The 24325-nt window shown below is 37.2% G+C and overlaps 2 protein-coding genes across 8 annotated transcripts in view; both read right to left on the reverse strand.

Annotated features, from left to right (window-relative positions):
• MAP3K7 (mitogen-activated protein kinase kinase kinase 7) overlaps positions 1-6488 on the reverse strand; it is a 96835-nt gene extending 90347 nt beyond the window's left edge. For 6 of the 7 annotated variants that reach the window (XR_006217745.1, XR_006217746.1, XR_006217744.1 and 3 more), the window contains exon 1: positions 6155-6488. Coding sequence is in view for 2 of the 7 variants with exons in the window: in XM_042986814.1 (XP_042842748.1) it covers positions 6155-6274 (120 nt within the window). In the remaining 5 variants the exon portion in view is untranslated. The remainder of the gene's footprint in view (positions 1-6154) is intronic. The other variant, XM_007076935.2, reaches the window with a different exon arrangement.
• Positions 6489-16981: 10493 nt separating this feature from the next.
• LOC102964009 (peptidyl-prolyl cis-trans isomerase NIMA-interacting 4-like) lies at positions 16982-17395 on the reverse strand. The gene has a single exon (XM_042985320.1). It carries the CDS (start codon positions 17375-17377, stop codon positions 16982-16984), a length of 396 nt encoding a protein of 131 aa, XP_042841254.1. The 5' UTR covers positions 17378-17395.
• Positions 17396-24325: the final 6930 nt, after the last annotated feature.

Raw genomic sequence — 24325 nt, forward strand, 5'->3', positions numbered from 1 at the left:
ACTGCTTTCCCCAAAGACCAATTTCCACCAAGAGTGTAAAAAAGGGCACACATCTAAATTATAAGTATCTCCCCATCACTTGCATCCATACAAAACGGTGAACCTAGAAATAAATATTAGATATTTTTCACAGTCCCTCATCTGTAAAAATAGAAGAACAGAGGAATGCAAAGAGGACTTTGGTTTTAAAAGGGAAGTCAACCTAGAATTATTTCCTTCTAAATTTATGAATGCTTTCTAAATTATTCTTAGATTAATTCTCTTATGATGTGCATCTTTCCCCCTGTGGTGTAGTGATTTTGGGTCCACGACTTTAATCTCAAATTTTAAAGCAGATTTAAATGTATTTTTTAAATAAAAATAGAACAGAAGAATATGAGATAGTATGTAAAATATTTCCATATAATTAGTATTAAAAAGCACAAGTATCAAAATCAGAATTCATTTTGTGTGTTTAAAGAAAGCAACTCCTTTAAAAACTTATTTCTTGATGATGAGTGATGTTGAGCATTTTTTCATGGGTCAGTGAGGACTTTAAGATACAAAACAGATGAACATAAGGGAAGGGAAGCAAAAATAATATAAAAACAGGGAGAGGAACAAAACATAAGAGACTCTTAAATATAGAGAACAGAGGGTTACTGGAGAGGTTTTGGGAGGGGAGGTGGGCTAAATGGGTAAGGGGCATTAAGGAATCTAGTCCTGAAATCATTGTTGCACTATATAACTAACTTGAATGTAAATTTAAAAAAATAAATTAAATTTAAAAAAAAGCTAATTTCTTCAGGATGGAAGACTATTCTTTCATCCAAGTCATGTTATTAAAAACAAACACAAACCCACCTGAACTACACTAAACGGGAAAGGATGACCTTGTGTTCTTAATTTACTATGAAATAATTCTTCTTAATTGTCCCCAATTCATGTTATTTTTAGTTCAGTGACTATAGTTGTCACTTTGGTTTGGCCCTGCTCTTTGGACTATGTGAATGGATCCTGGCTATGTTGCCACTGCTCTGGCTAGAAATTTGGAACATGACAGAACAAGCATAGATCATATATTTATTTGTTAGAACTTAGAGCCTCCAACTATTTCAGAACTTAGAACTTCAATATCTATTAATACACTGTGGCAGAGGAGAACTGCCATCTGCTGACAAGGCAGACTTGATAACATGAAAGTAAAGCTTTTATTATTCAAACTTACTTTTGAATTTTTGTGCAATCTTTTAAAACCTGCCATAGACACCTGACCCAGTTAGTAGGCCTTTCTTTCAAATACATGCCATGTCATCTTCTAAGCTACACAGGCACAATTTAAGAGTTATCGTGTGACTATCTCTTTACTGTGGTAACAATTCCAGATTTCTAATGAAATCAATGATAATTAAGTTTCACATGAAGAGTTTATTAATAATTTTGGATATCCCACAATTAAATACTGAGTATAACAAATCTACAGACTCAGTTTAAGAAGACCACTATAAATAAGGTTTTTCTCCAATATCAGATGCCCATCTACCTCTAAAAACTACAAAATATCATGGCCAAAGTTCTTTCTAGATTTCCCTTTAAAACAAAACCTTTGGGTCTCTATAATGAAGCTTAAGAACATATAAACAATGCAGTGATTATATGTGCCTTGCTTAGATTACACTTGAGGTCAACACTGTGGGTCTCCCTTTTAAAAAGCAGCCATGCCAAAAATAGGATCTTTGTAATATTTTAGTAGAAGCCCACCAATACATGGTTTACTTACAGCACCTGCCCCTTTACAGCATTTTTTACCCCAAATGAACATATTTGCTAGGTATAATAGTAATGGAATCAACATTTGGAAAGAGAATCAGATTTCATTTCTAGTGTAAATGCTGCCTTAGCCAAATCACAAACTTACTGCAACCTCTGGTTTTATCACATGCAATGTAAAAGAACTAGATGAGCACTAAATCCTCACAATTATGCTGTGATAACTTCATTTACTCATTCAACAAATATTTATTGAAAAACATGGTGCTAGACATTGGGGTTACAAGTGTGAATAAGGCACCTTACATTGTGCTGCAGGACACACAATTTTGCTTACTGGTAAGTGCCACAAAGGATAATAGAAGTGACAAAATCTAGGTTGCTCAGGGAAAGTTTCCCTGTGGAATAAACATTTGAGGTGAGACTTGAATGGTGAGAGGTGCCAGCCATGTGAAGTTCTTGAGGGAAAAGCATGCTGGGCAGGGGAGGGAACAACTGCAAAGACAATTCACCTTTGTGCCTTTCCCAATCTATGATGCTTACTTTATTCCAAATCTATTTTCAAATTATTTTCCATTCAACAAAGTGTTCTGTGATTAACCCTACTTTCAAATTATAGCTTCAGTGCTCAGTTTACATTATAGTCATAGTTCTAAATTAGTGGTTCTGAAAATGTTAATTATTAACTGTTCTGTGTTTATTCTAGTCTCCTAATAATAAAAAATTTCAAGGAGAGAATCCTAGAATTCTTCTGTTCATCTTCCACAGTACCTTAGCAATATTGTGCACAGAAGAGAATGTTCATTACATGCGTAGCACCAACTACTGCAAAGGAAATCAGTATTTTGTTTCTCCATTTTCAGAATAAGGTTTGGTCAGAGTGCTTCAGAAAGAAACAAAGCAACACTGTAAATCTAGTAGAAAGAGTAAGTGACTCACGAGTAAGAAATCTCAAATTCAATTCTCAGCTCTACCATTTACTACACAAGAGGTTTCTAGTAAATCAATCTCTATGACCAATGTCAATATCTGTAAAATGGGGATATTTGTCCTGTCTAACCAGGATTAGTTGGTTACCAACTACCTTCCACAAGAGATCATATGATGCTTATTGTGGAAACAGAGCATTAATACTGGAATAAATGTGTTTTCATTTCAGAGCTGGAAGAGACTTTAAATAATCATGTTCAGGCCTTCACTTCACATGAGAAATCAGACCCAGAAAAATGAAATTACCTGATCCAAGTTACTTAAATATATTATGGCACAATGGGTATGGCATCCAAATTTTTTAAATACCCAGCCCAGTACACTTTTTACCACACCACACTGCCTTTACCACTTCTTGCAACCTAGTCCTCAATGTACATACTTCACAATTTATTCTAACGTTCTCTACACTCAGCCCCAGAATGGTAAAAACTAGGTGATTTTTTTTTTTTAAGTACCTACCTAGGTTTCTGAGGCCAAGGTCTCACATAATTTGCTATCAGAACTGAATTTAGGAAGTGCTACACTAATTAGGAATGTATGGATTAGAATCAGCTGATAACCTTAAAGATATATATCTACTAAATGACTACATATTTGGCCTGTGGTTGGAGTAGTTTTCATACATAGTTTCTAACTGAATCAGTATAATGCTGTTTCAGTTACACTGTTATTTGGGAAATACAGAACATGATTCTATTTATAGACAACATATTTGTACTATGTAAAATACTGAAAGCAATATAAAAATACTTTTTGTTTCTAGCCATCTTTCTTCTCTTATTTATGATTTTAACCAAAAGTAAAATCTAAGTTAAGAAATAGTTATTGAAGGGGCGTCTGGGTGGCTCAGTCGGTTGAGCGTCTGACTTCGGCTCAGGTCATGATCTCACGGTCTGTGAGTTCGAGCCCCGCGTTGGGCTCTGTGCTGACAGCTCAGAGCCTGGAGCCTGCTTCATATTCTGTGTCCCCCTCTCTCTCTGCCCCTCCCCCACTCATGCTCTGTCTCTCTCTGTCTCAGAAATAAATAAACATTAAAAAAAATTAAAAAAAAAGAAATGGTTATTGAATGCCTATAGTGCACTCTGTATTATATAACACTGTTTTAATGTGCACAAATACAATGGGAATTATGTAATACTTTCAACGTTAGAAAGGTCTGAATTCAATCTTTAAAGTGAAAATAAACTGGGTACTCAAAAATAAAAACTAAACTAGAGAACCAGCTAATACTAGAAATTTTCATTTGAAAACAAAAATTTACTCCTCAGGAATGTCTTAAATATACTTAAAAAAGGTTGAAACAATATCTAAACTGAAAGAAAAATCTTTGGAAACGTAAAAGTCTAATCAGAAGTTAAGTGGCTTTCCAGGAAGAGCAGTAAAATGATGACTCTCTCCTCAGTAACTTCCATTCTTCCAAGAAGAACGTAAAATGCTTTAGAAAGTAGTGTGAGAAAATGAAGGCTGTAAGAATAAATGATGTAAGTCTGTGGAAGCATTTGTTAGACCATGAAGTACAAGTTATTATTACATAACAATTTGTAGTCTACAAGCAGAGCAGTTTGCCACAGAGTAGACGTAAATGCTTATTTAAAAACTGCAATTCTTTTATACTGACTCACTGAATTTTTATTCTTAAAAAAGAAAGTTAGCCATGAAAGCTGGATCAACTATCCATTTCTGAAAAAGGAATTTATCATAGCCTCAATAGAAAACACACACCCACACATAAATAAATTCCCCTCTCTTTTCAAAATATTGGTCCTTCTTCTTTTAGCATGTGACCTTAAAGCAGGTTACTGTTCTCTGGAATTCAGTTTCCTAGTCATAAGTATCAGGTACTGTGTTGGGTATTTTGATCATATTGTCTAATAGGATGTTATACAGGTAAAATTAAATAGAAATTATTATCCCTGTTTTATAGTTAAGGAAACTATAAAGCTTAAAGGGGTTAGTTAGGAAGCTCGCTTCACATCACATGGCTAATAAGTGGTATGTACACCTGATATACTGAACCTCCCTCTAACTCCAAAGGCCTTGTTTATGTTATCTTGTAAAATGACGTTGTTCTCAGTGATTACCTTATGCAATAGAAAGACATGATTTAGGAATCCATTATTCTTCCAAAATATGCACAGAAAAAAATGTATTTGTTGAATGGTAATTATCTGGCTACTTTAGCTTGCCACTATTTAAAAATAATTTTGGATTTTTAAAGTAAAGATAATTCACTGAAAGCCTGTAACATGGGTCTTGCCACACATTGTTCTTTGTGGCATATGTTAAGCAAAATATTTAATAAATTTTAAAAATGAGTAAGTGGTAATTGATAGTATTTTCTTTTTAATGTTTATTAATTTATTTTTGAGAGAGGGAAAGAATGGGGGAGGGGCAGAGAGAGAGAGAGAGGGAGACAGAGAATCCAAAAGGAGGCTCTGCACTCTCAGCGCAGAGCCCCAGGCAGGGCTTGAACCCCAGGAATCATGAGATCATGACCTGAGCATAAGTCCACACTTAACCAATTGCTTAAATGACTAATCCACCTAGGTGGCCCATGATAAGTATTACTTCCAACCAAAGTTTGAACACTTTCTAAAATGTGTGTTTAAAACAGATACAGTTTTTACTTTTCTACATTTTATGATTTTTAGAATCAATCTATTATGTATATTTGAAAAGAAGCAATATATTAAAAGCATATTACTACCTTTCCCTAAAATAACTTACTACAGAATAAAGAATGGATTTGGGTTTTCTAACAGCGATTTCTGTTATACTGCGGTCGTCACAGAAATCGTAAGTTTCTCTTCGGAATATGCTGCTTGAGACATCTTTTCACTGTAGTCTACATTACTAATGGTAAGAATTATCCAAATTAGTCCAACTGAAGGCAGAATATTTAATATTACGACTACTGCTCTATCGAATCGGCGAAACTGAGAAGCATTCAGTACTGAGGCGGACACTTCATTAGACATGATGATATATTTGCCAAGTATTTATCGAACACACACTACATACCAGACACTGAGCTAGAAGTCGAACATAATACAAACTTTGGCCCTTAAGAACACCAAGTCTTAGTGAACTTAAACTCCAGGACGGTCATGGTGTTTGGTGAATTTACTATTTACATATATAAGAACTGGTGCTCCACAACATCTCACCAGTTCATCTTGGTGTTTGAGATGACCCAATTCCGGTAACAGACCAAACTCAAGAGTGCCGAAATGAGGGAAAAAGAAAGCTTCCCAGAGCATTTGAACGCAGAGTCCCCTCTACACCTGGCCTCGGTGGGGACTCCCGGGTAGACTCCGCAGGGCCCCGAGAATCAGAGAGGCCGGGGAAGCACCTTAAGAGTCGGGACCAGGCAAAGGCGGAGACAGGCGCCTCCGTGCCGGGCCTCACTCACCTCTTCCACTTCGATCTCCTTGTAGTCAATCTCTTCAAAGTTGAGGACTTGGGAGGGGGCTTCGATCATCTCACCGGCCGAAGATGAGGAAGAGGAGGAAGCGGCGGAGGCTGTAGACATGATCCTTCGCGGAGCCCGGGGGGCCCGGGGAGGCTGCCACCCGGACACTCCGGGGGAGACCCGCGCCCACCCGCCTCCGGACCGACCTTCAGTCTGAAGCCACGGCGCTCCGTGGCGTGGACAGGGGCAGTGGCCACAGCCGAATCCCGGCTCCGGCTCCGCAGCGTTTTCCGCCGCCGGGCCCCGCCCACTGAACTTCCGGTTCCGGCCTGAAATCGGAAACAGAAGGAGAGCTGTGAGCTCAAGAAAGGGGAGGGAAGAATTTTGTGATTGAGACCGGGAAAGGAAGGGCAGGTTGGGGGTGGGGGAAAGTGAGGCTAGCTTGGAGCTGTAGAACAAATTTCGCGAGATCTTTATTAAGGGGACCTCAACATCGGGTGATACCGCGAGAGCTGATATGCTGACGTAATTAAAATGCGCAAACGGAAGTGGCGCGTAGCTTGACGGTGTATCAGTGCGGTTGGTCGTTCAGAGACTTGCGGGAAAGTTAAAAACTAACGTTTCAAGTCTGCTTCGTAAACTGTTGTGACCCTGATCCCTTTTCTCTCAGAGACCTGCAGACGGGTGGAGTAGAGTTGGACTCAGTTTTTGTGACGAAGCTTACTTTTCACTTTCACCTCTAAGCTAAACTGAATGATTTCTTTAAGAAGCCGTGGAAAATGTGTTTCCCTCAATGCGGTATATGGAAGGAAGGAGTTGCTACTGTTGATTTGAGCCAGTCCCTGACGCTATGAGAGATTCTAAGGGAAATAATACTGAGCGAGCCAGCGCATGTAACCTGAATAACACTATGTAGACTGAGTGCTCAGGAACAGAAGTTAATATTAGGTAAGGTAGATATTTATAACTTGGCGTAATTTGTGTTCATCTGAAGTTATGAATTGTGTTAATTGTATGCATCGAGTGCGGAGCACTTAGATCCTTTACATTTATAATGTAATCATTAATAATACCCTTGCAAATTAAATATTTTGGCTGCCATTTTAAGGTCATGAGAAAACAGGCTCAGAGAGAGGAAAAAAATTATGCATTTCAAAAGCTAGTAGAACCTAAGGCAATGTAGCTCCAAGGTGGATAGTGTTGCCTGTATTGTACTATCAACACAATTTTTAGTTTTAAACTAGCTTTTAATTAAGCTTTATTTAGTCGGTGTGACCTGAAGCCTAACTAGAAAAATTGGAAGTTAGAAATGAAGGCTTACCAACCAAGGATGAAAACCCTGTAAATGTCAAATTCTAAGACTCTTTTGTAAGAGACAGAAAAGGAACAGAAAGGGGAATGGTGATCAGAATATCACTGGAGGAGAGCTTTCCAATTAAAGACCAGCCAATTAAAGACCAGCCAACCCAATAAATGCTGTACAAAAGTAAGGTAAACACATTTGGGATTGCACAAAGGTCTTTGGATTTGGCAATTAAGTTATGGACTGAAAAACATCTCTCTCTCTTTTTTTTTTTTTTTTTTTGTAATTCTAGTAATAATGATAGTTTGATGAATGGATATAAAAGAATGAAAGAAACTTTTCTCACTATACACTCTGGATGATAATCTTGATGACACATCAGTGACTACTGCCGATCTCTCCCGATGCTCAAATACTTCCTGAATTTCCAGCCTGTTGGACATCTTTATTTAGGTGCAACATAAACACCTAAACTTCAAGATTCCTAAAGTCAATGCAAAAGTTACCCACCACAGATATCTTTTTCCATGTGCGTTTTCTGTCTCTCTAAAGGATACCATCATCTACTCCCTTGTCCAAGTGAGAAATCAGAGCTTTATTTGTACATTTAAAATGATGCTTAGTGCACTAATAACTAAATAGAAGCAGATTAAGTCAATGAGATAACCATTTTCACCTGTCATTTCTCTACTTGATTTCCCAAACCAGGATGGTCATCTCTTAACCTCATGCTATTCACTCTGCAGGTCATTTCTGATTTCTCTTTAACACCTTGATCTTAATTCAGTGGATGCTACCAAGTGGAAATTCGAGGAACATTTGTTATATGCTCTGGATGAATGAAGAGCTTTTTGCCATTCTCTCTTTGCCTGGAGTGTAAGGTCTGTTTTCTGTACCTTCAGTTTAGAACTAGAATCCTGCTGATGGACTAATCATTACAGCCATGGTGCTATTCTGCTTGATTCCCCCCGCCCTGGCCTGCCCCACCTCAACATTTTGTTAGAAAAATATCAAACATACAGAAAAGAAAGAATTTTACAGTGAATACCTATATACTTACCACCAAGATTCTAATGTTAACATTTTGCCACACTTGGGCAAGTGTGTATTTGTCCATCTATTCATCCACCCATACACACATACTTCTATCATTTTTTTGTTGGATACATTTCTAGGTGGATTTCCTACAATGATTTTGAAATCTCAATTATTTCTGCTTCTATATTTTATCCACTGATTTGGACTTATGATATTGATACTAAAGTCAGTTCTCCCATTTGCTTGAAGACTGCTTTTTGTTTTGGGGTGTGGTGTGGTGGGGAGATCTGCCTGGCACCTTTTCACTAGCTTCTGATGAAGTCCCAGCGCTGTTCATGTCTGGATCTAGTCATCCCCAAGGTCCAATCCTTCTCTCCTTCCCTCTCCTCCCCTCCCCTCCCCTCCCCTCTCCCCTCCCCTCCTCTCCCCTCTCCTCTCCTCTTCTCCCCTCTCCTCCCTTCCCCGCCCCTCTCCTCTCCTCTCATTATGTGAGGTGGTAAATTCCCATTTTTCATTTGAGTCAAGTTCTATTTTTGTTACTCACGACCAAAGATTCCTAAGTAATACAGTTTGAACCCAGAGAAATGAGGAAGGGGTGTGCTGAAACCATCTTAATTCATGTCAATTTTTACTTTGCATTCCCTTTAACTTCCTTAATTTTCATGAGTTGAGAATGGAAGGTTGGGCCTCATAATTTCATGTCAACTTCGGTTACCAGGTCTATTGTGTCTACACAGATTTCCAGAGATAACATACAAGGTGGTCTCCTTGAAGTCCCTCCAGTCTGAGCACTCTCCGCCAACCACCCTCATGTAAACGTCCTAATAACTATTCTTTAACCTTCACCCCTGTCTTCAATTTTAAGTCTTTTGCACTATCCATGGGATGAGCACCAAGAGTTTTGAAATCCATTTCCCACTATCTCTTTGCATGGTTTTTTTTTTTTTCTTTTTTTAATGTGTGTTTATTTTGAGAGAGAGAGAGAGAGAGCGAGAGCAAGGGCCGGGGAGGGGCAGAGAGAGGAGAGAATCCCAAAGAGGCTCCATATTCAGCACAGAGCCCGATGTGGAGCTCAGTCTCACAACTGAGATCATGACCTGAGCCAAAATCAAGAGTCAGATGCTCCACCAACTGAGCCACCCAGACACCTCTTTTTGCATGGGGTTCTCATCTTACTTGGCTCCCTTTGGTTATGAGGATATCTGGCACCTATATTCATGAAGGCTTAACAGAGACAGACTAAAATAGTTCCACTTTAATGTTCTGTTGCATTGGCCATGTAATTAAAGAGTTCCATATTTTGTCAGTTAATATGACATTTGTTATGACTTACAGGAAACAATACAAAATAGCTTCAACAGTAAAGGGAATATATTTGCTTAGTTAAATGGAAAGTCAAGAGCTAGAACAGGTTTTAGGTGTCATAAACTTTTTTATTTAAAATTTTTTTTTAACGTTTATTTATTTTTGAGACAGAGCATGAGCAGGGGAGGGTCAGAGAGAGAGGGAGACACAGAATCTGAAATGGGCTCCAGGCTCTGAGCTGTCAGCACAGAGCCCGACGCAGGGTTCGAACTCACGGACCGTGAGATCATGACCTGAGCTGAAGTCGGCCGCTTAACCGACTGAGCCACCCAGGCGCCCCAGGTGTCATAAACTTTGACTTAAAAACTTAATGATAGCATCAATAATTTAGTTTCCATTATTGTCTTCTGCCTTTGGTGGTATCTGCCATTTCTCTAGAACAGTGTTTCTCAACCTTTTCGTTATATTGCTCCCTTAAGGAGCCTTTTAAGATTTTTTTCTCAATGCCCCCCCCCCCCAAGTCTTAATACCACAGGTATTGTGCATATCTGTTTATATACTGTATGTCTATTTTATGCTTTCTACATAGAAAGTATGATTTTTTCCTCTCCCCAATTTTCATCCCCTCAGAGGAGATATCACCCCCATTGAGAATATAGGCTCTAGCAGTTTCATTTTTCATATGACATACATACTCCAGTACAATGGCAGAGAGTGTCTCTTTTGGTAGCTATTTCAGATGAGCAGGGAACTTTCTTTTACTAAAAGCCCTTGGCAGCTGTACCCTTGAATGAGCAATAGCGCATAGGAAGTTTGAGGTTGCAAATATCTTGTATAACTTACATTGAAGACTCGTGGGATCATAGGCTTTGAGAAGTAGGAGCTCCCAAGCAGAAAAAAAATCTGGACTCCCACGAGGAGCAAAGCAGGGAATGGTTGTTTGCTTTGCAATCAACAGTTGTTCATTATTCATCTGTCTATTCAGGTTGAGCTGTATACCTAGAAAGTGCTATATTTACTGCCTATCCTAGAACCAAACTAGCCCAACCTGATCAAACGTTATTCTTTCCAGGAAGTTCAGAAATAGTTTTCTGGTGTACTGTATGCAAAACTGCAGTACACAGAGGATAGCCAACTCCTTAGCAGTTCAGTGACACTGCTGGAGAGCAGCTCCCTAAATTCATGCATTTCTCAAATATCTGAGTTTATTCCATATTTTCTGCTCCCCACATCTTCATCCTAAGTCTTTTGCAGGCAATGGAGCTGCTGTTCTAGGCATTCACAGTGTGGATGGTGAAGATAGGCCTTTGAGAGGGGAGTAGAGGCAGGTGCAGCTCCAGAGCATTCTCTGACATTACATATAACTGACATTTCTGTTTGCAGATAACTCATGTTTTATTTTTTACTCTTTCAGCTGAGCTAGCTGCAAGGCAGCTGCTTTGATGGTGCCTGTGTGTCCTGCAGATAAAATCTCCATTGTTTTTGAAATATTTGATGTGAAAACGTTCAACTGGTTTCAAAATTCATTCATATTATCACGAGAAATTTGAACATCACATTTGCATTTAAAAGGGAAGAGCTGTTAGAGTCTTAAATATTTCAACTGTTGCAAATTTTAAAATGGTTCTGGAAGTATTTAAACACTTTTTTCATTTCTTTTTGTGAGCGAAGTTTCTCTTTGATCATGACTATCAAGAGTTTAAAGAGAACATCCTTAAAGGCCTTGATCAGGAAGTGATAGTAGGCATTTTAAGCAGAAAATCTTATATTAAAAAAATTATGAAGGAAAGCTTACTGAAAATTCCTATTAAACTTTTGAAAAATATACTTGATATTTCTTTTTTTTATTATTTTTTTTTTGTTTATTTATTTTTGAGAGAGACAGAGACAGGATGTGAGTGAGTTAGGGGCAGAGAGAGAGGGAGACACAGAATCTGAAGCAGGCTCCAGGCTCTGAGCTGTCAGCACAGAGCCCAACACGGGGCTCGAACTCATGAGCTGTGAGATCATGACCTGAGCAGAAGTCAGACGCTTCACTGACTGAGCCACCCAGGTGCCCCTATACTTGATATTTATATAAGTTCAGTGTTTAACATGGTCTCTGTTTTGTGTTTATTTTTCAAAATTACATACTATGAGAAAAGCAATTGTGTATTTTTTATTAAGGCCCAAATAGATAACCTCCAGATCCTTGACAGTTCATTTCAGAGTATCTTACCGTGTTATTCTCTCCCTGCCCCATGACATGAAAAAGTTTAAGAAGCATAAGGTTAGGGGCTGTTGCAGTAGTCAAGGAAAGAATTAATAGTGGTTTGAACAATATAGATAGTGGCCTTAGGGGTCATAAATAAATGGATAGATTTGAGAGATACTGGGGAAATGGAACTGGTAGAATTAGTGATTGGATGTGGAGAAAGGAAGTAAAGAAAAGGGCAATGTGAAGAATTCCCAAATTTCTCACTTGTGCAACTTGGATAGGAAGGGTGCTATTTACAGAAGCAGAGAAAGATTGGAACAAGGTTGGGGGAGAAAAAAATAAATCAGTTTAGACATGTTGAGTAGAGGGACTTGAGAGACTTCCAGGTGTAATTATCAAACAGTCTTAGGGAAAAACACGGCATTAGGGAAATAGATACAGGCCTGCTGACAATAAGTCCTGGAAATGAATTAGGTCACGTAGGGAAGATGTGCAAAGTAATAAAGGATAGGACTTAAAACAGAGCCTTAAGAAATAAAATATTTAAAGCATGAGTGGAGGCAGAAGAATTGTTAAAGAAATTTATGGAAAACTAAAAATGTTGATGTGGAAACCAAGGTAAAAGGCTGTTTCAATGTTGAATACTTCCAAGAAGTTAAACATAAGGTATACACATGTGGGTGGGTAAGGTTCCTTACAGTATAGACTTGAGCCTGAGGAGAGGAGGAGGCTAGGTCAGGAGCTGAAGGCAGACTGCTCACTCATATCACTACATTCTGGTGAAGGTAATATTGTCAAAGGAAGAGGTTGGAATATATTTCCTTTACCAGCTTGTTATCTCAAGTTACAACTTATAAGGCCTGTCGTATGTGAGCCTTCATTTGTATTCTTGCCCTGGACTCCATAAATGGTAGGGGAAGGTCTGTTTTTTTTATGTTAGATTTCTATTCCTATATACTAGTGGTCTACAGGTAAGCTGTTCTCAACTTGGATTTGTAATTTCCCCATTTTCCTACGGATGTGTCAGCTCAGTCACCACCCTAGAAGTAACGATGTTAGCCTTCCTTCAGCAACTTTCCCCTTTGCTTTCTATCCATTACTCAATTTTATTTTTTTTCTAACCCTTTACCTATCTGACATTATTTTATTTAATTATTTGCTGTCTTGTTTATTTTCTGTCCTCCCACCCCTCCCCACTCCTGCCTTTGGTTGTTAGTTCCACTGGGACAGGGATTATAAGCGTTGTGCTCAGCAGTTTGTTGGGATTTACAACAGTACCTGAGCTGTACCAGGCACTTAGTAATTTTTTTTTTTTTTTTTTTTAGTAATTTTCTAAAATGTAAATGAGTATCTTTATCACTAAGTAAATACTGTTTAATTTATTTCAGGTATAAGAAATGGGTTAACCAAGTATTTTTTATAATCATTGAGATAAGATTTAATAAATTGCATATCAAGTGTTTATCATAGAGATTTCTTAAGTATTTGAGAGTTTTGAAATGCTTTGTTCTCCTGGTCAATTTAAATCTTTCTCTAACCTTAAAATTACTGATTTTTAACATATTTCTCTTTCTAGAATTTGCAAGGATAAACTTTAGTTCCTCTTTCCAAACACACATTATTATTTAATGCACTTAAATTGCTTATTGAAATTTATTAATAAGGTGTTATTGTGGTGCTAATGATTGCTTTCAGAAATAATTGGTATTTTAACTAAAATAGATGTAAAATTAGGGATGCCTGGCTGGCTCAGTCAGTAGAGCATGTGACTCTTGATCTCAGGGTCCTGAGTTCAAGCCCTATGTTGGGCCCTAAGTAGGGCTTACTTTAAAAAAATAAAATAAAAGAGATGTAAAATCAGACAGAATAGGCGGATTTTTATTTTCTAAGCTTCTGAGGCAAGCTTAAAACTCATGATATACTTCATCCGTTTTAAAAAGCAAAAACTTAATCAGATAAGAACATACTTCAGAAATAAAAATAATCTTCATAGAAATAATGTTGTTCACTACAAAAGTGCATTCATTAAATGTTTTATTTCACAGACTAATATGTCAAATCAGTGTTCTTAGATGGTCTTTCTCAGAAGAAATTCCAGAAGCAATTTGGTTTCATTTACGGGAATAAATAAGAGTGTTTTATTTCACACAGCCTCAGGGAATCACAAATTAAAACTTTCCACTAAAATGGATGCCATCTACTATTCATTATTTTAACAAACAAACCACTCCACTCTGCTGAAGTTGCAATCAGGGTAAGGGACACATAGTGCTGGAAACCTGCAAGGCTGAGAGGGCCTACTTTGCATTCTTATTCGCAAGCAGCCCATTTCATGTCTTCCTCTGAGTTCCCCAGCACCCCACAGAGCTACTCTCAGTAGTGCAAAGCTCCATTAAGTAAATAGAGGCTCTGTATTTAAAGCCATCTCTGGGAGTTCAAAGTGTTGAGAGGGAAATTGGTACTATCAAGATTAAGGTATTAATGAAAAGTTCTGTTAAATTTCTGTTGGGATGCTAATTAATCTTCTAAAAATTGTCAATCAATTCAATTATGTAATGCACTTAAACTTTAACACATGGTACAGGAAAAAAAAAAAAAACAAAAAAACAGGGTTTTTCAGTTATGCCCAGAGGCTTTCTGAAAGTTAAGGGAAATAGTCTAAACAAAAATCACCTCCAAATGGTGTTTTAGTTTGATCTTCAATATTCACTTGTTTTATCACATTTGATAAGTTTGGGAAATCAATATTTAAAGCTCAGATATTTGAAGAAATATTGGAAGTATTAGAAGAATCCAGGAAATGGAATTATGACAATTATTCTTTAAATGGAATCTCCTACTTGTAGTGCAGAAGACAATTTTAGCCTGGATTATTAAACTCATGCTGATAGCTTTAGCTTGAAATGTTAAACAGTAGCATAATTGTTTAATATTTGAAGCCTGCCTACCTACACTGTCAGTATTGAACTAAATAAGTAACACTGTAAGTTATAGTATATTCCTATTAATATTAAAACATTTTGTTTGTGTCTTATGAATCATATCAAAGTTGTTAAATATTAAAATGTCAATCCAGATCTTAATGTATATGAAACTGTATGTAAAAGTATATATAGCACAGTGCTTAGAGAATATGTGGTGTTCAGAAATGTTAATGTGAATGTAATACTAGATAGAGGAACAGAAGTAGATGACATGATGTGACAACAAAAGTTAGCCACAGCCTAAAGATCTGTCAGTGAGTGTCACTCCTGGAGAATCTGATTGGGTAGGTCTAAAATGTGGCTGAGGCAGCCTTAGTTTCTATTTCACAGCCTTGTCAGAGTGAGAACTGTTAAGGTCACACATAAGACAGCAGCATGCATTTTAACAAATAATTTTCATAATTCATTTTGAAGAAGTAAAAATTGTAACATTTTAATCTTGGGCCTATTTTTCTATTTAAAAGAAGAAAGTTGATGTTAGTGATTCTGTTCTGATTTGTAATACATTTGGTTTGGACACAGTTGAAGACTGTTTCTAGTAGCATCTATGGAACAATTCACCTTGATTACAGCACATTGATCTTTGTTGTATCTTTGGTTTTATACATTCAGTAACTCACTTTTATTGGTTCACTCAAAGGATGATTATGCTTTAGATTCCTGCTTGTCAAAACCATTAGTGACCATATGAATTAAAAAGCCAATACTATATACTAGTTCTTTGGAGTGAAGGGCTGGAGAAAGGGAGCCTAGTTAAAGCAGGAGACCATTATAATAGAGTAGATTAACAAAAGGAGGCTTTAAAGGGGTGGCGTATCAATGCAGGTTTGATGAACTCACTTTTGTCCTATAAAATCATTTTATCAACATTCTCTGAACACTTTTGAAAAGACAATAACTAGCTTTGTAACCATAGGAAGACATCTTATTTTAGTGGACCAGTGAGGTTCTTTGTAAAATCACCAAAATCTATTTACCTGAAAGCTTAGAGCCAGATTAGTAGTCCTATCTTCTATTGAGCTATTGAATTAGATTCCACTACTAGTTCTAGCTGCTAGACAATCAGGTCCTGGGCTTTTGCCTATTAAGCTATCAGATGATCAAATTGCTTCTGGGTATATTGGAGTCCCTTAAGAAAAATGATTAATTATAGATTAATTATTGCAGGATGTTTTTTGAATAAGGCCTTCTCCAGAAAAGTATGGAACCTTTTCTATTTATTTATTTCATGAGATAATTATACATTAGGATTGTATCATCATGATTTTCCTAATAGTATTTTCTTTCTTATCATTTACTATGAATTTAGGGCCAATTATGCTTAAAACTTGGGGATGGATGGTGTGGTAAGATTCTTTGGTTTCAGGGAGAAGAAATTAAAGTTGGAATTTAGGCAGAGTAAAATATTTTAAGGAGCACAAGGTCAATCATTAAGAATGAATCTTCAAGGATGTTTAGGAATGTAAATGTTTATGTTTAGGAATGTCGTACTCTAACGAGTGCATCAAATGTAATATTGTTATACTGATGGCGATTAGGTAGAAGTTAGTAATTTGGGGAGGATGAAGAATATTATCATTCAGTTTATGTTAGGGTTTTGAATCTCTAAATTTTTTAACTTTCCTGGTAAATAGGAAATGGCAATGTCCTTGAGAAATAGAAATGTCTTAAGGTGAGTATGTCATTATTCTCATCCAAACTGGATTCACAGCCTAAAGGGAAATTTCATTCTGATATCAAAAGAAGCAATTCTTGATCAATCTAAACGAGAGTAGGTTTTACACCTCCCCATATCCAGACAATTCAAAAGTTTATAAAAATAAGGTATCTTCCTTAAAAGAAAAACAGTAGCATATTTGAATTGACATATGGTGTTTATTAAACTTATAAAAATGGAGTTGTCTTTGGTTTCAATTTCATATAATATTGCTTACCTTAACTTTCTTGCCCAGAATTGATTTCTACTTTTTCTTTTTTTTTTTTCAGTCTTGCGTACAATTTTATTTTCTCCCTTCAACCATAATAATATGATATCCAAATTTTGTCTTAACCGGAGGGTCTGTAAACACAGGCTTATCCAGCCCACTTGTGGGCAAGGCAAATGCTGCTTCTTGGAATGGTCCCACCATGGTACCTCTGGTCATCCAACCCAAGTCACCCCCTTGCCTGGCTTTATCTTCACTATACTGTATGGCCACTTCATTGAATCTCATTCCAGACTTCAACTTTTCCATGGCTTCCATGATTTTCCCATGTTTTTCACACAGAATGTGTCTGACTTTTACTGCATTGCCACTATCTTTGGGATCCTGAGCCTTCTTGTCAGAACTGTCACTCCCAGAGGCTGCTCCCCCTTTCCCCCCTTTCCCGGAACGGCTTTTTCCCTTGGGCGGCATCTTCGAATCTTGGGGCTGTACTCTATTTCTGCTTTTTCTAAAGGACTCATTATCAACTTTAATAAACCTCAGATTGATCCCCTTTGGAAAACAATACCTTACTTCCTGTGTCTCTAGCTTAATTTACAAAAAACAAAACAAAACAAAAAACCAAACATATATCAGAATTGATAATTCACCTCTAATTGAAGAATATTGAACTGACATATACAATATTTCTGGGGGCGCCTAGGTGCCTCAGTCCGTTAAGTGTCCCACTCTTGGTTTTGGCTCAGGTCATGATCTCAGGTTTAGGAATTAGAGCCCCAAATTGTGCTTGGTGCTGATGGCGTGGAGCCTGCTTGGGATTTTCTGTCTCCCTCTCTCTCTTCCTCTCTCTCTTATTCTCGAAAATAAATAAGTAAACTTAAAAAGTTTTTTGAAAGCAAAATTTAGCTGTAGGACTGTATGTAATAAGATGTGAAATCTGGGTTAAAAATTTAGTCTTGAAATGCCATTAGATTTTGAGAAAGAATGTGGGAGATTTAGGATATGCAGAGAATAAGAAGTTAAATGACTGCACTTCTTTCGAGATGCTTTTTTATTTTAGATTTTTAGTTGACTTTATAATTGTGTTTATATTAGGAAAAATTGTTAGTGTTTAATCTATCATCTTTATTTTTGGCATTCTATGGCTAAATGGAGTATATAACTGTTTGTTAGAAGAAAAGTCCTATGTGAGAACCATCCCCTCATAGCTAGGTTGTCAAGAGTGAACTTTCAAAAATAAAATTCAGAGCTCAGTGCAGTTGGGCTGCTTTGGCTATGTGTGCTGTTCTGGTGTATCTGTTCCTGGATAGCTCAGTCTTAAATTCATTTATCCACTCTTCCATCAAGCAGCAGTGATTTACTGAGTGTGGACAATAGTAGGCTGTTTAGCATGGTGCTATGAAGTTACAGTTTTATTTTATTATCGTCTCTTTTTACTCTAGAGGCTTTTCCGTTCACATACCAATTGCCATTTCTTGCCTTTTATAGCAGACACTATGAGTGCCACACTCATATCCTTTCAGATTCTCTTAGTATTTCCAGGCATGCCCGCTTGATTTTTAAGGGCCAGCAAATACATCTTTGTTGGGGGCTAACTTTGGGCTACCAAAACTCAGTTTGCCTACATGCTTGTGCAGGCTGAAAGTATGTGAGAAGTAGTATTCCTTAGGCGATGGCCCTTAACCCAGTGACTTACGGTTATAGAGGTATAAATACCAGGCTCCTCACCCCTTTACTGGAATAATTACAGAGCTTCCCTGTGGTGTCCATTGTGGTAGTTGGCTTAAATAATGCACCCTGTAATAGCTGCCTTTACTTTTCTGTATTTTCATTTCCCTGTCAAGGTCACTATTTCAAGTAAACAATGTGTATTCAGTCCTTGTCTCAGAATATGCCTTTAGGGGAAACCTAACATAGAACTTGGTATTCTGTAAACAATACAGATAGAATCTTGGTTGTAGCCATAAAAGTCTACGAAATACAAATAGTAGGTATGATTTTTGTTACTTTCTCAGACCTGAAAACTTATATACCCCAACATATGACTGGCAGAATCTTACTGGGTATAGTTAATTATAATTTCACATTCACGTAAATTCTGTATTGGGTTCACCAAATGAGGAGTGTCTGGGTGGCTCAGTTGATTAAGCATCAAACTCTTGATCTCAGCTCAGGTCTTGATCTCAGGGTGGTGAGTTCAAGCTCCGTGTTGGGATTCTACACTGGGCATGAAGCCTATTTAAAAAAAAAGACAAAGAGTGAATGGATTCACCAAATGATATGCCAAATTGTTCTCTTTTAATTAATGAAAGTAACTGGGCAGAGTGGTTACATATTCTGTTTTTTAATTGAACAAAACACATTGAATGTCCACTGTATGCCAGGTACTATTCTAGGCTTTGGCGATATAGCAATTAATAAGACTATTGATTACTTAGTCTTAACTTTTTCTTAGTCACCCTTTTATGGAAGCTTAAAGTTGAGCTTATTTTGTTGTTTTCAGCTATATTGACATACTATTCTTGCAAATCTTAATAGTCGTTAATAGTATATTATTGGTTTTACTCAATGTGTTTAATACTTTTCCCTGTTACTAGCATTGCAAGACTCAAAAGTTGTATTATATTTCCTCTGTCGTGCTTTTCCATCTTGATTGTAGCTTACTGATTTTGCATATCTGGTAGTTGTAGTTCTCCTTAATCAGTTCTTTTTTTTTTTTTTCTCTTCAGTTTCAGTCATTCTCTTTAAAGAATGACTTCATTATTGTAGAATTTGTTTCAAAGTCTACTTTATTATTCCAGTAATGTTTCACAGCAATTAGCATTTTTCAATGTTCTCATATTTGGTTCAGCCAGATTTACTCTTAAGATTTTTGAAGCTTTTGATTAAGTATAAAGATTCTCAAAACAGTATATTTTTGATTAAGTAAATAAGTGGTCCAAAACACAAGTAATTCTTAATACTATGCAGATAGCATATAGCAGTTTGAGATAAGTTCCACATTTAGCTTTTCACATTGTAACAATATTCAGCTTAATTTTAAAATATTAATTTAAAAATTCCTTAGAAATGCATAAAATTCTCATAAATGGTTATTGCTTTCCCGTCGCATGTCAGGATAAACATAAATTGAAAGCTGTGGTTTTTTTTCCAAGTGCATGCATTGATTGGAGTGTTCACTTGAAATTTGCACCCAGCTGAACCTTGAGAAAATAACAGGAAGTTTATATACACAGAGTCTGTTATTTAAAGGTTTTTACTCATATCATATGTGTGTTCCTTTGAAAAAACCAATTGTTTATTAGTCATTCTCTGCCTTCCATATTTTTTCGCATAGAAATGATTCTTAACACTATGTAGTTGGCTTTTTACTTGTCTACCCAACATTTGCTTCCCTTTCTTTTGGCATTAGCATCTTGGTTTTCCCTTAGAGAATGACCCCTCTCTGTACGTGGGTTTCAGGCGAGGTTGACTGCTCTCCCCTGCTTCAGTGGTGGGAAAACCATCTAGTTGTGGCCACAAAGCATAGTACCTTCTTTTGGTCACAGTGATTGGTTCAGGAGTAGATATGTAAACCAAATCAGGCCAATCAGAGCCAATAGAGTGACTAAAACTATGGGAAAGAGGCATTCTCTTTTTACTAGGGTTGCTAGACTGGTAGTCTGTATACCCAGAGCTACTACCAGCTGACCTTATGACCATTTGGGAAGACCTTATTTGAGAATAAAGCCTGTAAGGGGAATTGGAGCATGGATGGGAAGAGACAGGATTGTAATGACAATGCCTGAACATCTTGGCTGGAGATCTACCTCTGAACTCTTACTTACGTGAACCATTAACTTTCAGCTTTCCACCAATACTCTCCTACCACTCCTTCACAATTTGCATTTTTTCTTACTTGCAACTGTAGGTTTCGTAATACTTACTATATACACTATATGAAACCATTGTTCTCCCTCCCCAACAAGACTGTTGTGACCAAAACACCAAATAGATAGACTTCTATTTTAAAAAGCTTTTGGCTCTTGGGATATATGCTTGAGGGTTAAACTTTCTTTTTGGTGAAGCTTTCTTTTCTATGATGCTGAAACCATAGTTAGATGCTTAGAGGAGGGCAGAGCCATTGAAACTGAGTATGACCTAAATCTGCAGTCATAAAGAAGACCTATTGTCCTTAGAGACAATACTGGTTACTCAAAAATGTATACCAACTTCCTGCTATTTTAGGCATGGGAATAGAGCAGCGAGCAATAGAGATAAAAATCTGAACTCTTGGAGCTGACATTCTTGTGTTGATCCAGAAGACTTGGTACCCAGAACTGGAGCCATTTCTGGGGCAGATGGCACTCAGGAAGACTTCATACCTCTGCCTAAAACCCAGTGGTTTCCCACTGTACTTAAGTCCAGAGGCCTTAACACAGAGTAGTACCGCAAAGGTCTGGCCCATGTTCGCTTGTCTAAAACCTTATCCAAGAACTTACACTCCCTTTTTCATGCTGCTCCAGGCAAACAAGCTCTCTTCCCTTCTTTGAACATTCATCTCTCTCAAATATTCACATCTTCTGCTTTCCATCTTGTCCATCTCTATCCCTGACACTTCACATGGTCACAGCTTAAATGACACTTCTTCAGAGACATTCTCTCCCCACCCAGTCTAAAGTGGATCTCCTTAATATTTGATCTCTTTTGTCATAATGAATTTAATATATATGTATATGTATTTGTATATATTTCTTTTTTAGTGTTTATTTACTACCTCTCCCACCAATGTAAGCTTTGTGAGGTCAGAGACTGTATTTGTTTTGTTCACCACTGGACTGCAATAGTGCCTAGCACATTGTAGGGACTTAAATATATTGTATAACTGTGTGGCTTGACCTCAGCCTCTTTAGATGTAGCTTCTACTGTCTTAACCCTTTTTTCAGCCTCATGCTTTCCAAGTCAAGGACCCTTTGTAGCCTTCTTCTTTAAGCTGCCTATCCTAGAGGTAATTCTGGTACAGCAGTCACCATCTATTTATGTTATAGGCTGGGCCACAGGCACCAACTGGGAGAGTGACCACAGAAACCTGATGAGATAACTTGAACCAAAACAGAAACTCTGCCCTTTCAACTAGAGCTTTTCAGAACTGGAATCAAAAGGGGCAGGGTAATCCCAGAAACCCAGTGGTGATTATGGGAGCACTGAATCCCAAACTGACTGTGGGCTAAAGAGACTCAGGCAACAACGTGGAAGCCAGTGAGGAGACTGGGAATATGGGCAAGTGTGTCAGCTTGTAAGCTTGTTTGTTTGGAGTGTGATGTTTGTGTTGAGTTGGGAGGGGTATAGTGGACAGCTGTAACTTTTTGCATACTGACTGCCTGACACACACAGAATGTCTGGATAACCAGGCAAAGTAGACCCTCCAGGTGGCAGAATCAACATAACCTGAGGTGCTGGGGGGTGCTGGGGGGAATTGGAGGCAGTGGAAATGAGATGAGCTGACATACTGCTCTTGCCTATTCCCATTCCATACTGGTTCTTTGCTGGTTTTGGATGAGGTATAAACAGATCCAGTCAGCCTACTCTGGTCCCTTTTAGACTTCAGACTTTCTTAGAGCCAAGATACTAATTTTTCTCCCTTATGTTTTATTATGAAAGTTTTCAAATGTTCAGCAAACTTGAAAATATTTTACTGTGGAATTCGAACATTTTCCACCTAGATTCTAACAGTAACATTTTAATTTTGCTTGTTTTATTACAAGCATCTATTTAGCCCTTTATCTACCTACTAATACATCTTAATTTTTGATATATTCACTGGTGAAAGTAATCGTAGACATTGATATATTTTCCTTTAAGTGCTTCAGCATTCATATCATTAGCAAGAGTTCAATATTTTTTACAATTTTTTCTTTTGAGGTAAATTTTACATGTAAAAAATGCACAAATCTTTATTATCCATTTGCTGGCTTTTGACAAGTGAATACCCTTATATAATTCAAACCCTATCAAGTTGTAAAACATTGTCATCATCCCTGTAAATTCCCTTATACCCTCTACCAGTCAATTCCTGCCCCGACCCTTGGAGGCCAGGGCTGGCTGTTCTGTTTTGTTTTTTTGTTTTGTTGTTTTTCCCTATCATATTTTGAAGACATCAGCTTATACTGGTTAGGGTCGTTAATGAGCCCTTAATCTTTCTATAGTATCTGTTCTTCTCATGATTCAAATAAAAACTCTACTTCTAAAATGAAAAATCAACCAAAACTTGAAAGAAAGAACTTGGTACAGTGTCTTCTTCATAATGGATTTCCCTAGTTAGGGCCTAGTGTTGTGTTATCTAACTCACATTTCCACAGGGTGCACCAGATACAGAAAAGTAGGATCAAGGGTCACAAGTTCACTTTAACAGAAACAAAACAAACAGTATTTCTGTGGTATTACCTCCTCTCTATTTTCCCCCCACTACCTAGGTCACTCCAAGGTCATTCTGGCCTCTTCTTACCAGTGCTTTGAAGAAGTCTCCATGCATGTTGTATATAATCTTGACCAAAATCATACCTCTGTGAACACTAGGTTTTTACCCTTACTTGGGTTAAACTGGTACTCCTAAAGTCTCTGCTAACCTAAAGATGTATTTCCCAGGAGCATGCTTGGCCTTTTTAAGAATAGACCTTCAGTGGCCAAATCCCACTTGTTTTCTAGATATGTATACTCAGACACGTCTGAATTTTCTGTGGGTTCATAGCTTAGCTTCATCCTTGGTGTCTGTTGCTATAATTACAGATGACATCTTTGAAAACTAAACCACTGATAAGGACCACAACTTTATTCTAGCTGTTACTCCAATACAGTGGAAAGAACTTTTTGTTTTATGTTGGCCTTTAGCTTTCATACATTCCTTTTCATATATTAAAGTGAAGATTTTAATACATTAAACATTAACACATGCAGACTACCTTCTGTACCTTGAATTTGGACTCTTTTACACCATCTTCTCATCAATGATTTAGAAACAGTGCAGCCAAAAATTTAGCTTCACCTATCTTCTTGGCTGTACCCAAGTAGCAGTGTTTGTTTAATTCTTTGATATCCTACTATATTTTATCCTTATTTGAAAAATGAATTCACAATAGAAAAATGAATGGGCTGGTTAAGAAACTAGGGCCTAAATATCTTAATACACTTAGGACAAAGACTAAAATCATTGAATGAGTTGAAAGGACTGACTTGTCAATCTCAGCCAAAGGTTTGTTAGATTTGAAGGGATTTGTATGTTGAGGTATATTTTTTGAAAAAGAAAGAACATATGTGGAACACTTTGGAAATACACCACCAAAGATTGAGTTTAAAAGGTAAGCATAGCATTTTTTAGCTCTTTAAGAAGAAAACCCAATGTTAAAATAGTTTATCATAATGTAATTTTCATATTTATCAAAA

The sequence above is a fragment of the Panthera tigris genome, chromosome B2 (assembly GCF_018350195.1).
Source record: "Panthera tigris isolate Pti1 chromosome B2, P.tigris_Pti1_mat1.1, whole genome shotgun sequence".
Taxonomy (NCBI): domain Eukaryota; kingdom Metazoa; phylum Chordata; class Mammalia; order Carnivora; family Felidae; genus Panthera; species Panthera tigris.